This window comes from Dendropsophus ebraccatus, chromosome 12 (assembly GCF_027789765.1).
Source record: "Dendropsophus ebraccatus isolate aDenEbr1 chromosome 12, aDenEbr1.pat, whole genome shotgun sequence".
Taxonomy (NCBI): Eukaryota; Metazoa; Chordata; class Amphibia; order Anura; family Hylidae; genus Dendropsophus; species Dendropsophus ebraccatus.
This window is the reverse complement of record NC_091465.1, coordinates 21,156,897-21,174,217: the sequence shown is the minus strand read 5'-3', so window position 1 is coordinate 21,174,217 and position 17,321 is coordinate 21,156,897. Positions and strand designations below refer to the sequence as shown.

Here is a 17,321-nt window from a genome sequence, read left to right as displayed (position 1 = left end):
TGTCAGCTGACAGGCCGCTCGGCCAATCACAGGCCGGGACCACCGGGACCGCCGCGGCCAGTGATTGGCTGAGTGGCCTGTCAGCTGAGACAAGCCGCTGTAAAGCTGGAGCATGCGGGACCCGGGGAGCGCATCCCTGTGCGCATCCCAGACTTCATTTCACAGTAATATTTGCAATGTTGCAAGGGACTCGGGACCTGTATCATAGACAGGCACAGACAGACAGTGTGAGCCTTAGCTTTAGGCCCCCCAATACTGTCCCTGCCTACTTGCTGGTCTTGCACTAGGCCACAAGCATCAACTTGGCATCTGTAAGGTGAAACACAGAAGGAGACAAGACGGACAAATACAACAAAGAATAGTCAGGCAGATACAGGTCAAACCAGAGATAGCAGAACAGTACAAAAACAGCAGGCAAAAACAGAGGTCAGAATGACAGGCAAAGAGGTCCAAGTAATTCAATCTAATATAAATTCTGGATTTCTTATGAGATGTTAAGTCCCGGTCCAGAGCATGGTTGGACCAGCCACACAGAACACTGACGTAATAAAAATGAGTGGTGAAGGTAACTGTCCATCACCACTCAGACTAAACTTTCTGAAGCCCAGGACTAGGCTAGCAGAACCCTAGATGGGTGTGGTGGAAACCTTTTAATCCCCACAGAGCATGCTAGAGTAATGGTGCATTTACACGTAACGATAATTGGCCCGATCGTACGATTAACGATGTCAGAGTAACGATTTTTTTCATAACGGTCAGCGTTTAGACAGTACTATATATCGTACGGAAAATCGTTTTGCGATCGCTTAAGCCTATCTCACACATTGGTTAAATCGGCGAACGACTGTTCACACGGAACGATCTGCGAATATTTTGCGAATGACGAACGACGATTTGATAACATGTTGAAAGATCAAAATGAACGATTCCTGGTTCGTCGTTTGATCGTTCGCTGCGTTTACACGTACGATTATCGTTCGAATTCGATCGTTATCACACAAATTCGCACAATAATCGTTACGTGTAAACGCACCTTTAGACAGAGTTCAGACTGGTGCAAAGGAAACAAACAATTCGGGCCCTGAATCATGAGCAAAAGGAACAGTGTTGGCTGTATTTTACAGGCAGAGGGCCGCAGTGAGGTCTAAACAGGCATGGACATGAATAGTGTGCTCTGATAGTCCATTCCCCCTCCCACCTGGCTAAATGCCTGCACCCCAACCCCTCCTTCTCTATGCCAGGAAATGAGACCTGAATTATGCCAATTGTAACACCCCTTTGGGTCAACCTTTGTAGACAGGGTGTGTGGTAATGTAGTTCTCACCTCACTATAGCGCAGTGCCTCCACCCAAATCTTGACTGCAGCTCTTTGGGTACGCAGAAGGTTGCCTTCCTTCTGCCAGGGATCGACTTGGGAAATCCCTGCCAAGCTCACATACACACTCAGTCCAGAGAAGGGGTAACAGATTAACAGATTTATTAAGGGAACGGGGGGATCACAGAAGATATAGTCTGGATAAAGTAATAACCTGGGATTGAACAGATTACAACTCAGCATAAGGGAGTCCTCTAGTGGTGAAACAATAGTGATAATACAGAGAACAGAAAGGAGCTAGTGTTCTTGGGATATGTAGTCCAACTTCCCTCAGCACCAGTGTCTGCAGCTGTAAAACCCTTTAGTTAACAGTACCTCTGCAGCAGGGGTTACACAATGATGAGGGTAGAGCTTTGGGGCTATTGCTACTAACAGTCCTGTCCTGAGACAGAGAATGAGGTCACTGGTTGTCCTTGTTTTGGCCAGGAAGGGGAAAAAGCTTCCCAGAAACTAACTGCATAGCTTTGGGGGACATTAACTGCCCCTCAAGTCAATAAGTGCATATTTGCATCCGAAAAATGGCTCTGAACAGGTTATTCTTTTAAAGAATAATAGAATGAGTGAATTTAGCAAGAAATATCCTACTGAGTGCTACTGAGAAGATGGTACAGGAACTAGAACCAAGATCCCTTCTCCATACAAAAATGTCACAGGTCACAATTGCAAGTGTATCATCTCACCATCATTTGAAGCTCAAAGCAAGACTATCATCGCCGGCTGATCTGACACCCCCAGACATCTTCCTTTGGGGTATGCTCAAAAGCAAAATCTATTAGAATTAGCCTCACACTTTGGAAGATTTGAAGGTAAACCTCCAACGTCAAATTGCTGCTATCCCCCTCATATGCTTGTGTGGTGTCCCACAGTTAAGTGCTTTAGGCACTGGTCAGAAAGTTATCCCTGAAGTTGTATTCTCTAGTTTTACCTCGAGGTGTCAGTGTTATGTTCAGATTCCGTTATGTCTTGCACAGCTGTAGTCACTATAGGGTTACTGTTTTTTGTGCCACATGGTCTGTGCCAACCAATGAGAGATGCTCTTTTTTTTCTACCTATCCCTGCACTCTATACATACACAACATACAACCCTTAGGGCACAGTGCAGTCTAGTCTAGTGTGTGATAGTGAACAGATACATATGGAGAACATAGAGACTTTCTTTCTAAAAGCTACACTTACAAACATTATGCAGTGCTAAACAGCTAAGGGAGGACAAGTCAGAGATTACCCCAGCCCACTCTGTGAATCTTTAAAAACAGTGCAGGGCAGTATCCTAAAAGAGAGGAACTGACCCGGATAGAGCAAAGTAATCATAACCAAGGTCTTCGTACTTTATCTTGCAGCGCAAGTGACACTGGGACATACTCGGACACTTTGTTTAACTCAGGTAACCAAGACTGGGGCATGTGTCACCCTTGTAGGACGGGTAGTCCAACACTGCAGGGCAGAAGGTGGTTTAGCGACATTCAGGTCGAGACACGGGCACAAGTATTCTTCTCTCAAGTATTTCTTCTTGTCAATATGTTGAGGAACACAGAAAATCTAAATGTGACCATAGAAAAACAGAGATCAGTTTCAGCAACATACGTGATGCAAATTATTGATTACACATTACACGCAAGTTATTTCCTTGGTTCAGATTGCTTCATCCCAAAGGAATTTACAACAGAATATGTGGGGTCTCTTTGTAGTGAATCTTCCTGCTACATAATACATGCACCCATTAAGTTCAAAAAACCCTTGGGGTACAAGCAGCTGGGTTATATTTGAATGTTTGTTTGTTTGTCTGTTTGCATGTATGTTTGTTTTCATATTGAACGATTGAAATTTTTCCATCATATATGTCAGAAGATAACATTTTAGGGGACATTTATGAAGGTGGTGTCTGGGATTTAATGCCAGGGAGTATTCCTGGCGTATGCCTGCTGTATCCCCCGCTCACCTGATGGGCGGGCAGGGGGTATTCGGGGAACAATCAAGGTAGGGAGAAGGCGTGGCCACACCACATTTATCATGGTGGAAATCATGATCCATGATCTTGCACGCAGCTGGTCGGATTTACTAAAAGGCGTGGGCTCCTAGTGAATCCGGCTGGGGAAAAGGGGGTGGGGCCTAATTATAGACCGGCTTTCTGTTAAAGAGGCAAAAATTACTTTTCCCCTATCCACAGGAAAAGTAGGAGATCGTGGGGGGTCCAACCTCTGTACCCCTCAGGTCCCATATCAGGCCCTGGCTTCTGTCTAATGAATAGAGCCGCGACTCTATTCGTTCCTATGGAGCCAATGGAAAGAGCCGAGTATGGCATTCTTCGGGCGTACAAGGCTCTTTCCGTAGCTCTATAGGAATGAATAAAGCCGTGGGCCATGTGCCATACCCAGAAGCCAGGGTCCGATACGAAGATCGCCGGGGGTACAGCGGTGGGCCCCCACCCACACACACAGGGATAGGGGGAGGATAGGAGAAAGTTGTTTTTTCCTGGAATACTCGTTTAAGTTCTTGTCTTAATTTTTAGAAGACAACTGGGGGCACACACAGGTTTATTTCTTCAGAAGTATATCAATTTAGTTTCCTTTTACACAGACCAATTATCTGCCCAATCAGGCCGATTCGGGCACTTATTGTACCGTGTAATAAAGGCAACAATCAGCCATGGAGCCGATCAACAGCTGATGACTGTGGAGAATAAAATAAAAAAAGATTATACTTACCTGTCCACACTCCCCCTGTCCTCCTGGCTTTTCCCCGCAGTTGTTTATGAACCTGTCTGTAAAGTGACAGCTCAGTCAATCGCCGTCCACAGTGCTGTACCATCTTGGCCAGACAGAGTGGCCTGTCTCTTCACAGACAGGACCAGGAACAGGCAGGAGGCCCTAATATTGGAGCAACCTTTTATAAAAGTACCTTCTAGTTGTGTGGAACCTTTCTTTATAAAGAGTGAATTATCACTTGATATGTCTACATGATACTTGAGGTATCAAACATGGAAAAGTCAATAAGCTTGGCAATTTACATTTTAAATTAGTATTTTTGCATAATACGTTAGTACATGTGTCAACTTTTTGTTACCTTGTCTGACACGAGGTCTGTCACAAGGTTTGAAGACCAGACCACGAGGGTCAGAAAATAAAGATGAGTATATTTATACTGGTGTGTGACGTGTGTAAGAAACTGAATAAATAGGACATCTCCAGCACGCTTATGTATAGACCATAGAGCTAAGCTTAAGGAAGAGGCAGATTATCTCCTACAAGATGACTTCCATCTCTAAAAACCTCTATCATGTCCAAGACTTTGATACGAGGACACTTCTTGATACATACTTTTCCAGTAAGCCTGATATGGCCTTTGGGGAAGATGGATTGAAAAATCCCCTGCAGAAGCTTCACCAGACTCTAATCAGAGGTATGTATTCATAATGTGATGGAAATGTGACTTTTTCAATTCTTTCTCCCTATTTTCTTACATTTATAAGCTCAACATATGGAAGAGGTTGGAGAAGTTGCCCTAAGGTGCCAAATTTTCAGGGGTGAAAAATCTGACGGATCAGGTTTTGCACCCCTAAGGCTGGGTTAACACTACGTGAAACACCGGCCGATCTGTGACCTGGCCGGGTCACAGAACGGCCAATGACAGTGAACATCATCCCGTCCGGTGCTGCAGTACCAGCCGGATGAACTTCATTTCTGTTGAATTGGGATGTGGGTGCACGCACGGGCGCCTGCATCCCAATTCACCTTTAAACACAATGGAGAGTGTGGCTGGAGCCGCACTCTCCACAGTATGAACTGACAGGTTTGTGCGGCTGCTGTTCAGTGAATAGTGGCCGCACAAAACTGACATGTCAGTTTTTCGTACGGCCGGTTGGAATCCCAAACATAGTGTATCCTATGTGTATACGCTCCAGCCAGGATTCCTCTGACTTCTATGGCAATGTATCTTTTGTACTAATCACGGCCGTTGTTGCAAATCGGCAACAACAGCCGTGATTTATACAAAAGATACGTCGGGTGAACATAGCCTAAGAATGTAAAGTGAGCGGCGTTGCATGCTTTGTACACATTGCTTCTGAGCACTGAAAAGGAGTAGGGAGTCCAACTTTACTTTAAATGGACAGCAGAAACGCAGTGTGGATTCAGCCTAAGTTTGGGTTCGACAGAAGCTCGAATTTGCCTGGAAAACATGGATGCAGTCTAAGGAACGACCTAAAAAAGATGGATACAGCCCTAGGAAACGTGGGACTGTCATCCTGCACACTAAAGCAATGAGCAGCCGAAGGTTCAGATTCATGTTTGACAGAATTTTTTTTTTTAAACATATGTTTATTGAAGGTTTTTTTCACAGAACAAATTTTTACTATTTAACCCCTTCATGACCAAGGCCATCGTTGCACGGATGTCTGGGTCAAATTAATGCAATGTTCTTCCCCACCTTCTAAGAGCCATAGCGGGTTTTTTATGCCATTCACCATGCAGGAATGTAATGTCATATTTAAGATATATATATATATATATATATATATATATATATTTATTTATTTTTTTTAACCCCTAGACGACCCTGGACGTACAGTTACGGCCTGGAAGTCTGTCACCAGGCAACCCAGGGCGTAACTGTACGTCCTGGGTGTCTATGCTGCTATGAAGCACACTTCGAAGCGGAGTGCGCTTCATAGCAGGTTGGGGCCGGCTGCAGCGAGCAGCCCGGCCCTCACCATTAATGACAGACTGCAGACTGCCATTAACCCCTTAAACGCTGTGATTGCAGCGTTTAAGTGTAAGTGACAGGGGCAGCCCCTGTCACTTACCAATCGGGACCCCCGCAGTGTGACTGTGGGGATCCCAATCAATTTAACGGACCGCTGGAGGTCTCTTACCTTCCTCCATGCCGTCCGATCGGCACTCTGTTGCTGTCACAGGCAGGCTTAATTAGAAGAGCGCCTATTACACTTATCAATGCTATGCCTATAGCATAGCATTTTACAGTGTATTCAAACTGTTGATTGCATGTTTAAGTCCCCCAGGGGGACTTAAAATGTGTAAAAAAAAAAAAAAAAAGCAAAAATGTTTTTAAAAATACTTCAAAGCCCCTCCCCCAATAAAAGTTAAAATCACCCCCCCCTTTCCCATTATATAAATAAAACACATAAAAATAAATAAATGAACATATTATATACCGTAGTGTGCGTTATTGTCTGATCTAATAAAATATAACAATCGTCATTGCGAAGGGTGTAAACAAAAAGAGGTATTTTTTTTGTTACATTATATATAAAAACAAATTAATAAAAAGTGATCAAAACGTCCGAGCTACACAAATATGGTATTAATAAAAACTAGAGATCATGGCGCAAAAAAATTAAACCCCATACAGCCCCGTGAGGGAAAAACTAAAACCGTTATAAGAGTCACAATAGGGCCACTTTATTTATAATTAATTGCAAAAAAAAAAGACAGATTTCATAAAAAAAATATATATAACATTAGAGAATCTGTGTAACCTGCGTATGGTTGTGTTTGGACTGACCTATAGAATACTTTTACTGTACTGTATATTACATTACGTAGACATAGGAACCCCCCAAAAGTTACCATATTGCATTCTTTTTTTCAATTTCACCAATTTATATTTTTATAAATGATATTTTTGGGATTCATCATACATGTTATGGTAGAATGACAGACGCCATTACAAAGTACACCTATTCCTGGGAAAAAAAGCCCTTACATGGCCCTGTAGATTAAAGTGCTAGAGTTCTTAGAAAGGGGAAGAGGAAAAAAGAAAAAGCAAAAATGAAAATTTGTGCGGTCCACTGGGTCATTTTGGGCTTGGTCTTCAAAGGGTTAATAGATCCTTTACATCTCCAGCACTCATCTGGAACAGGCAGAATTTACTCTAAGTTCGTTTATCTCTTACTGCAATACTTTTGGTAAAACAGGTAATTACCAGGTCACTATCGAGGTAATATAAGGTTCTGGTGTAGAGGTATTATTTAATATTTTTCAATCTTTCCCTTCCCTTTAGAGAAAATCCTTCATATACCCTTGGTAAGTAGCAGTACATACACTGTATGCATTACTGCTCAACTTACATTCACTAGGGTTCCAGCATACCATGCTGCCCCACAGCTCCTGCTCCCCTCTCCCTATTTTTCTCCTGGATTATTGGTGAGATTACAGATAATCTAAGCAAAGAGATAAAATGACATCAATTTATATATTATTCTAAGAAATGAGCATTGTCATGCTTATAAGCATGTCCTACACACAGAGTCCAGTTTATGTTAATGTAAGTTTCCTTTAAAGGCCACATTACAGGAACTGTTCTCATGGATTTCAGCATGGGTCCGATCATTCACCATCTTTATACGGTTTGTGAATTTTTCAACGATATCATTATCATGAGGTTTAAGGAAAGATGCATCATGGAACTGAACAAGTGGCGCTATGATCGAACCGGAGGTTTTGACTGGTCACACGCAAGAGACATTGTCAAACAGCTTGAAGGAAAAAGGTAAAGTAAAATTTCCAATATTATTCTTTATAATGGCTGTAATGGATTTTTTTTTTTTTTATTTTCCTAGCGGTAGAAACTGGTAAAATGGAGCTGCCAGGCTCATATACCCAGGCAATTATCATTTTTATTCGATTATTTCTCAAATACAATGTTCCCAGGAACTCTTAACACTACAGGTCCGAAGCACCTAAGAATATAGCTGCATCATCCTGGACTGTGTAGAAGTTGGCAAAATGGTTTGAGCTCATATTATTTATACTTGACCCCTCGATTACTCCCTTCCCTAGGGCTAAATAAAGTAATCTAGAAAGTAAAAAAAATAAAAATAATAATACTAATATAAAAAAAAAATTCTAGAAAACTCATTACTTACAGAAAGGTTTGCACTTACAAAAGTCTTCCTGGACACCCAATGTACTTATGTGCCAATTTGGGGGCCATAGAGGAAAATATATGGTGCTGTCTTAGTTAGGCGTTTATTTGTTCTCAATAGCAACCAATGACAGCTCAGCTTTCATTTCTCATACTGCTCTGACAAAATCAAAGCTGAGCTCTAAATGGTTGATTTGGAAAACAAATGAAATCTTACTGTAAGACAGCACAATAAACCTCCTCCACACTGTTCAGCTGTTTTAATGCCTCTAGAGCACAGGCTGTAGTAATGGATGATCACAGAGAACAATGGAGATTTCTGTGAACATCCGACAAGGTCAGAACCTATACATAAAGTTTCCCAGGCACAAAATGAACCCAAATGCCAAATTTGGGGTCAAGTGGCTGAGGAGTTTAAATTTCTATAGAGCATGACAGACAGACATTCAGTTTTATAATATAAATTTCTTTATAGGAAAACCCCTTTAAAGGTACGTTCACACCTCCCGGATCCGCAGCGGATTTGACACTGCGAGTTAGCAGCAAAATCCGCTGCGGATCCAGTACTGTGAATTTGAATGGGTCCCATACACGCAGCAGATCCGCTGCGTGTATAGGACCCGGCCCCTCTAACCCCTGCGCCGCCGGCCGAAAGCCTGCCCATCCACAGCCCGCAGCCCCATCCGCCCGCACCGCCTGCCGTCCCGAGCATACATTACCAGCTCGGTGCCGCGGCTGTGTGAAGCTCCCGGCTCCCTTCACTCCTCTTCAGCCAATCAGTGCACGGCAGCCCTGATTGGCTGAAGAGGAGCGAGGGGAGTCGGGAGCCTGAATCGAGCCGCGGCACCAGGCTGGTAATGTATGCTCGCAGCGGCAGGCAGTGCGAGTGGACGGGGGGCCGGGGCTGCGGGCTGCGGACAGGCATGCTTTCGGCCGGCGGCGCAGAGGTTAAAGGGGTATGGGACCCATTCAAATTCACAGTACTGGGACCCATTCAAACCCGCTGTGGGTGAACGTGTCCTAACACTTGAAAGTTCTCTGCTCCATTTCTGCTGCTTACTACATTTGGACTAAAAAGCCGAAGGAAGCGGAAGACTACTCTCTGTATTAGGGTTTGTGCACACTGAGCAATTCTTATGGAATTTCAAGTGGATTCCGCATCAAAAGGCACACAGAATCTGTTCGAAATTCCACCCGTAAAAAATGAACAGTCTTGGCTCCCATTATTTTCTATTGTATTTCCGCGCATTAGTGCACACAGTGGAAATTTCTGTCTGGATTCCGCTAGAGGAATCCTATAGAAGTCAAGGGGGCTTAAATTCTGCTTGAATTCTGCTCAAAGGGCTGGTTCACACTACGAAATGTGTGCAAATAAGTTACGGCGGACGGCCGAGCGCACATCTGCCGGCTCCGTAGACACCATTCTATGGCCGGGAAGATTCCACCTTGCGCCAAAAGAAATGACTTGTCAATTCTTTCGGCAGACAGCAGAATTGTTCAGGCCACAGAATGGTATCTATGCACGCGGCCGTTAACTGGTACGAGCAAAAGAATCCTTACTTATCTGCGCGGATTCCGTAGTGTGAACCCACCCGTATTCCTCTCCTTTTCTGCCAGTGCAGAAAAGGAGAGGAATTTCAAGCAGAAATCTTTCCTCTTCAATTCCTTGCAGAATCCACAAGAATTGCTCAGTGTGCACGTACCCTTCCATGCAGAGTGTATGATGGTGGCGAAAGGAACATGACGTCTGTGAGGTGAAGCTTCAGCTAATAGATGCAGAGCAGGACGTGATGACAGAGAAATGAGAAAGATGTTGGCAGCTTCTTCTTCATAGCTATGTATCAAGTAATATCTTTAACCCCTTAAGGACCGGGGCAATTTTGATTTTTGCGTTTTCGTTTTTTCCTCCTTGTGCATAAAAGGCCATAGCAGTTGCATTTTTTCACCTAGAAACCCACATGAGCCCTTATTTTTCGCGCCACCAATTGTCCTTTGCAATGACAGGCTGAATTTTTGCATAAAGTACACTGCAAAAGCAGGAAAAAATTCAATGTGTGGTGAAATTGAAAAAAAAAACCACATTTTGTGTTTTTAGTGGATATGTGTTTTTACACCGTTCACCCTGGGGTAAAACTGACTTGCTATATATGTTCCACAAGTCGTTACAATTACATAGTAACATAGTAACATAGTAAATAAGGTTGAAAGAAGACAAGAGTCCATCAGGTTCAACCTAGGAAAATCCTACTGTGTTGATCCAGGAAGGCGAAAAACCCCTATGAGGCAGAAGACAAACGCCCCACCACAGGGAGAAACTCCCCCCCCCCCCTCCCCCCTCCCCCGACTGTAATGGCAACCAGAACAATCCCCGGATCAACGTATCACCAGAAATCTAATGCCCATAACTTGTAATATTATATTGTTCAAGAAAAGCATCCAGGCCTCCCTTGAACTTATTTACTGAATCAGCCATGACAACATCATGTGGCAGAGAGTTCCACAGTCTTACCGCTCGTACAGTAAAGAACCCGCGTCGATGCTGATGATGAAATCTTCTTTCCTCTAGACGTAGAGGATGCCCCCTTGTCATTGTTACAGACCTAGGAGTAAAAAGACCACTACAAAAATCTCTGTACTGTCCATTCATATATTTGTACATTGTGATCAGATCGCCCCTAAGACGTCTTTTTTCTAGCGTAAATAACCCCAAGCGTGATAACCTGTCCTGGTACTGTAACCCACCCATTCCCTTAATGACCTTTGTTGCCCTCCTCTGCACCCGCTCTAGGTCAGCTGTGTCCTTCTTATATACCGGTGCCCAAAACTGTACACAGTATTCCAAGTGTGGTCTGACCAGTGATTTATAAAGAGGCAAAACTATGTTCTCATCTTTAGCATCTATACCTCTTTTGATGCATCCCATTATTTTATTAGCCTTGGCAGCTGCTGCCTGGCACTGATCACTAAAGTTGAGTTTACTGTCCACCAATACCCCCAGGTCCTTTTCGGAAGTAGTTTTACCCAGTGTTTTATTATTTAGCACATAACTGTACTTATTATTTCTATGGCCCAAATGCATAACCTTACATTTATCCACATTAAACTTCATTTGCCATTTCTCGGCCCAAGCCTCTAGCTTCTCCAAATCCCTCTGTAATATGATATTATCCTCCTCTGTACTGATTACTTTACCCAGTTTAGTATCATCTGCAAAAATGGAGATTCTGCTCTGTAGCCCCTCTACAAGATCATTAATAAAAATATTAAAAAGAAGTGGACCCAACACTGACCCCTGTGGTACCCCACTAGTAACTAAAACCCAATCTGAATATGTTCCATCAATGACCACCCTCTGTTTTCTATCACACAACCAGTTACTTACCCATTTGCATACGTTTTCCCCGAGTCCCAGCATCCTCATTTTGTAGACCAACCTTTCATGCGGCACAGTATCAAATGCCTTTGAAAAGTCCAGATACACAACATCCACAGCCTCCCCCAGGTCCAGTCTATAACTTACCTCTTCATAGAAGCCGATCAGATTAGTCTGACAGGACCGATCCCTCATAAATCCATGCTGGTGCTGAGTCATAAGATTATTTTCATTAAGATACTCCAGTATAGCATCTCTTACAATCCCCTCAAATACTTTACCTACTATAGATGTTAGACTTACGGGCCTGTAGTTTCCAGGATCGCTCCTTGACCCCTTCTTGAATATTGGTACCACATTAGCTATGCGCCAGTCCTGTGGAAGAATCCCTGTCGTAATAGAATCTTTAAATAATAGGAATAACGGTCTGTCTAACACAGTATTTAATTCTTGCAAAACTCTAGGATGGATACCTTCTGGGCCCGGTGACTTATGGATTTTAATATTTTTAAGGCGTTTCCCCACTTCTTGTTGTGTTAGGCAGGTGAGATTTATGGGAGGATTAACATTATCCCTAGTCATATCGTCTGTTATGGGATTCTCCTCTGTGAATACAGTAGAGAAGAATGTATTTAGTAGATTGGCCTTTTCCTCTTCCCCCTCCACCATTACACCCAGATTATTTTATAACATGAATAACTTTTCTTGTATCTGATGGCCTGTAAAAAATTAAAACCATTGTTTACAAATATACGTTCCTTAAAATCGCTCTATTCCCAGGCTTATAGCGCTTTTATCCTTTGGTCTATGGGGCTGTGTGAGGTGTCATTTTTTGCGCCATGATGTGTTCTTTCTATCGGTACCTTGATTGCGCATATGCGACTTTTTGATCGCTTTTTATTAACATTTTTCTGGATTTGATGCGACCAATTTTGCACTTTGGGATTTTTTTGCGCTTACGCCGTTTACCGTGTGAGATCAGAAATGTGAATAATTAATAGTTCGGGCGATTACGCACGCGGCGATAGCAATTATGTTTGTTTATTTATTTACTTTTATTAATAACCTGGGAAAAGGGGGGTGATTCTGACTTTTATTAGGGGAGGGGGCTTTTTATTAATAACAACCCTTTTTTTTAACTTTTACACATATACTGGAAGCCCCCCTGGGGGACTTCTAGTATAAGTGCATTGATCTCTCATTGAGATCCATGAGATAGGCACTCGTTTACTTCCGGCTGCTGCAGCCGGAAGTAAACGAGTGCTGAGTCGAGGACGGCACCATCTTGGAGCGGTCCCCGGCCGGCTTCAGTAACGGAGATCGTTGTCCCAGAGGAGCGATCTCCCCACTAGACACCAGGGATGGCGCTGCAAACGGTAATCGGATGCAGCTGTCAACTTTGACAGCTGCATCCGATTACTGTATTAGCGGGCACGGCGATCGGACCATGCCCGCTAATACCTGCGGTCCCGGGCTACAAGCAGCACCCGGGTCCTTAACGACCGCAGGGCGTAAATATACGCCCGCGGTCGTTAAGGGGTTAATGCACAGACTCACTCTGGGACTTTGTATTTTTTTACGATCCAATGAAAGAACTTGAAATATATTTAGAATATCTAATCATTTTCAGCAATGAACAGAAAGAATTGAAGCTGAAGTTGGCAATTAAGCAGATCGTGAAATGTAACCTTCAAAAAAATAATCTCATAGATCCACTGGATCTACCAAAAGCCGACTGTGTGATCAGCGCATGGCTGCTTGATGTCATCAGCCAAAACCATGAAGATTATGTCAACAACCTGAAGAAGATTGTAAACTTTCTAAAACCTGGAGGCTACCTGATATTACTTGGGGTCTTAAATGGATCATATTACATGGTCGGTAAGGAGAAGTTTCATGTGTTGACATATGACGAGAACTTTGTCAAAGAGGCTCTCATCAAACAAGGGTTCATCATAGACGACTGTGAGGTTTTCCCAAGGGCGGCAAAGAGTGATCTGACTGACTACACCTCAATGATGACCCTCACAGCTCATAAACAATAACCAGAAAAGGTCCAGAAAAATGTACCAGAAAATCATATCCACTTGGAGATAGAATCAATAAATATAATTATCGAACCATTATATTATGATATGATGCTCCAATAAATGTCTGAGCTCACTTTTGGCGTCTACTAATAATTTATTTTTTAAAAGGCAAACTTTTCTTATTCCTTTTGTCCTTTTCATCCTTAGTTTTATAGTATGTTACAGGTGTTGTCCAGGATGAAAAAACAACTTGCCTGCCCACGGGATAGGCTACCAGTAGTTTACGGGCGAGGTGCAGACAACTAGTTCTCCTGACAATCAGCTGGAAAGACATTTCATTATGAACTCATCCTGAGATTTATTATAGAGGGTAATGCTTCTAGAATCTCTTCTTAGGTGGGTTCACACTACGGAAGTTCCGGCGGATTCTGTGGCTCGTACCTGTTTACGTACCTGTACCTGCCGGCTCCATAGAAACCATTCTATGGCCGGGCCAATTCCGCGTTCGATTGAAAGTACTGTCAGTTATAATGATCATGAATTGTATTGAAAATGTTAGCGCTATGCCCTGGCCCCTGAGGGCCACTCCGCAGTGGAGATGTTGAGAGGGTGCAGGAATCGGGGCAGCTGTAGGATAATGTGGTCACGGTGTAGGCACGAGGGTGCTACAGCTGGAAACCGGGCTCCTGACCATGCGGGAATACTGGGCATGCGATTCTTCGTTGTCCTTAGTCAGGGCACCAATGATCACACCAATGCCAAGGTTCAGAAACAACGGTAGTTGTATATTTATTGTAACGGTGGTAACTAGTAGTAACAGTCTCTTCGGATGCAACCGGGAATAAGGCAAACTTGAATAAAGCAGAATAATGTGTGATGCTGCAATAGGCTGTGAGAGTAGCGTGCTGAATGATGGGAGTAGTAGTGATACTGAAGCTGAGATGCTGGGTGGAATGAGACTTGAATGAAATACTTGCTGTTGATGATTAGAGAAGATGATGATGAGAGGAACTGAAGAATGACTGAAGAATCGACACCCAGATGAGACACTTGAGACAGGAACACAGCCAGTGGACTGGAGCAGCAGAGCACACGCAGGCCTCTCTCTTAGCAGGGAGAGAGGACTAACTCAACCTATCCCCTTGATGGTAGGGAATACACTGAGGTAGGACAGGAAGTCACATGGTAACCCCAGCCAAAAGCTCGATGACCATTGGTGTTACCATGGAAGCAGGGCACAGTCACATGACATCCAGCCATTGCATCATCACACCATTAGGCATATACAGGAAAATATACATGAGGAGTACCATCCTTGAACACTAGGAGACAACAAAATACCATTAGACACTGATACCTGAATACACATGCAATAAATGAATGAAATAGCAGACCTGAATACTGAGAAGGGTGACACAATACACGCAGTTTGCAGTGGACCATAGCTTTCCAGAACAGAACTATTTATAATAAAAGTATGAGCATGAGAAGGGCTGTTCTGGGACACTGCATTAGTAGATGTTTTATTTCTTTCAAATTCAGTGTTGAAAACTGTCAGTGTCAGGATAGGGACAGGGAGACACAAGGACAGGTGAGCCCTGAAGCTGGCACCCGCCCCGCTGCCCCTACCTGCTTGCCTCAGATGCCCTAGGTGGCAAACGGACAACTGGACGGCAGTCCCTGCTCTACTAAAGTGCAACACTAAACGAAACAAGACAGACAAAACACAATGAGAGCAAGGTCAGGAATCCGGGTCAGTAACAGTCGAGCAGTGCAGTACAAAACGTGTCCAAGGGGTAGTCAATAAGTCAGAAGCCAAAAGTCAAGTTACCAGAAATACAAAGCAGGGAAAACACTTGCTCCAGATACACTAGTGAACTAGGCACTTTCACAGGCAGGGGCTGGAAGACAGAGGAGGTTACTTATGCAACCTGTAGTCCCAGCCCCCAGGAGTGATAGGGGTTGAGGCTCCAGGTCCTGCCCAGGTACTGACAGCTGACTGGTGTGTCAGCTGTCAATCAACAATTAGTGAAACCTACTACAGCTTATGCTGATCGGCCAGGGGAGAGCACCCTGGCCACCGCTTCAACAAGGAGTAGCAGAGCAGAGTAAGTGAAAAACATGCACAGCAGTCCGGCTGCTATGGACGCCGTCGTCGTGCCCCCAGCAATGGGCCTGAGCGGTTATTCCTAGTCCTAACAGTCAGTTTTCATTTAATTTAATGCGGGGAATCCCTCTCTGTGTAGTATCGGTGTGATGTGGGGTCCCCCCTCTCTGTGTAGTATCAGTGTGATGCGGGGTCCCTCTCTGTGTAGTATCAGTGTGATGCAGGGTCCCTCTCTGTGTAGTATCAGTGTGATGCGTGGTCCCTCTGTGTAGTATCAGTGTGATGCAGGGTACCCCCTCTCTGTGTAGTATCAGTGTGATGCAGGGTACCCCCTCTCTGTGTAGTATCAGTGTGATGCGGGGTCCCTCTCTGTGTAGTATCAGTCTGATGCGGGGCACCCCCTCTCTGTGTAGTATCAGTCTGATGCGGGGTCCCTCTCTCTGTGTAGTATCAGTGTGATGCGGGGTACCCCCTCTCTGTGTAGTATCAGTCTGATGCGGGGTACCCCCTCTCTGTGTAGTATCAGTGTGATTCGGGGTCCCTCTCTCTGTGTAGTATCAGTGTGATGCGGAGTCCCTCTCTGTGTAGTATCAGTGTGATGCGGGGTACCCCCTCTCTGTGTAGTATCAGTGTGATGCGGGGTCCCTCTCTGTGTAGTATCAGTGTGATGCGGGGTCCCTCTCTGTGTAGTATCGGTGTGATGCGGGGTACCCCCTCTCTGTGTAGTATCAGTGTGATGCGGGGTCCCTCTCTGTGTAGTATCAGTGTGATGCGGGGTACCCCCTCTCTGTGTAGTATCAGTGTGATGCGGGGTACCCCCTCTCTGTGTAGTATCAGTGTGATGCGGGGTCCAAAGTGGCCCAAAATCAATTTTATTTTTAAATCATAATTTTGTGTTTTTACTTTGATGCCCATTTTTATGCCAACCCTGGGGTCCTTTTGGCCATGTTTATCACCAATCCCCTCAGGGCAGCTCACTTACGGGTAGGTTATGAATATTATACATTTTCTGTAAGAATAATGGCTGAAATAGGAAAAAGAAAAATCCTCTGAATAAGAAACCGACTTCAGCCTTGTTTAGATTACTCTTTAATGGGAACCATGGGGTGCATGTATGTGTTAGTGAGGGTGCATGTATGTATGAGTGAGTGAGGGTGCATGTATGTGTGAGTGAGGGTGCATGTATGTATGAGTGACTGAGGGTGCATGTATGTGTGAGTGACTGAGGGTGCATGTATGTGTGAGTGAGGGTTCATGTATGTGTGAGTGAGGGTGCAGGTATGTGTTAGTGAGGGTGCATGTATGTATGAGTGACTGAGGGTGCATGTATGTGTGAGTGACTGAGGGTGCATGTATGTGTGAGTGAGGGTTCATGTATGTGTGAGTGAGGGTTCATGTATGTGTGAGTGAGGGTGCATGTATGTGTTAGTGAGGGTGCATGTATGTGTTAGTGAGGGTGCATGTATGTGTGAGTGAGGGTGCATGTATGTATGAGTGAGTGAGGGTGCATGTATGTGTGAGTGAGGGTGCATGTATGTATGAGTGAGGGTGCAT

The 17,321-nt window shown here is 44.1% G+C and overlaps 1 protein-coding gene across 1 annotated transcript; it reads left to right on the top strand.

Annotated features, from left to right (window-relative positions):
* The first annotated feature begins 4,587 nt into the window (after nucleotides 1–4,587).
* Nucleotides 4,588–13,793, top strand: LOC138769624 (nicotinamide N-methyltransferase-like). The gene is made up of 3 exons (XM_069948217.1): nucleotides 4,588–4,774; nucleotides 7,675–7,882; nucleotides 13,261–13,793. The coding sequence occupies exons 1-3, from the start codon at nucleotides 4,624–4,626 to the stop codon at nucleotides 13,673–13,675; spliced, it is 774 nt and encodes a 257-aa protein (XP_069804318.1). The 5' UTR covers nucleotides 4,588–4,623; the 3' UTR covers nucleotides 13,676–13,793.
* Nucleotides 13,794–17,321: the final 3,528 nt, after the last annotated feature.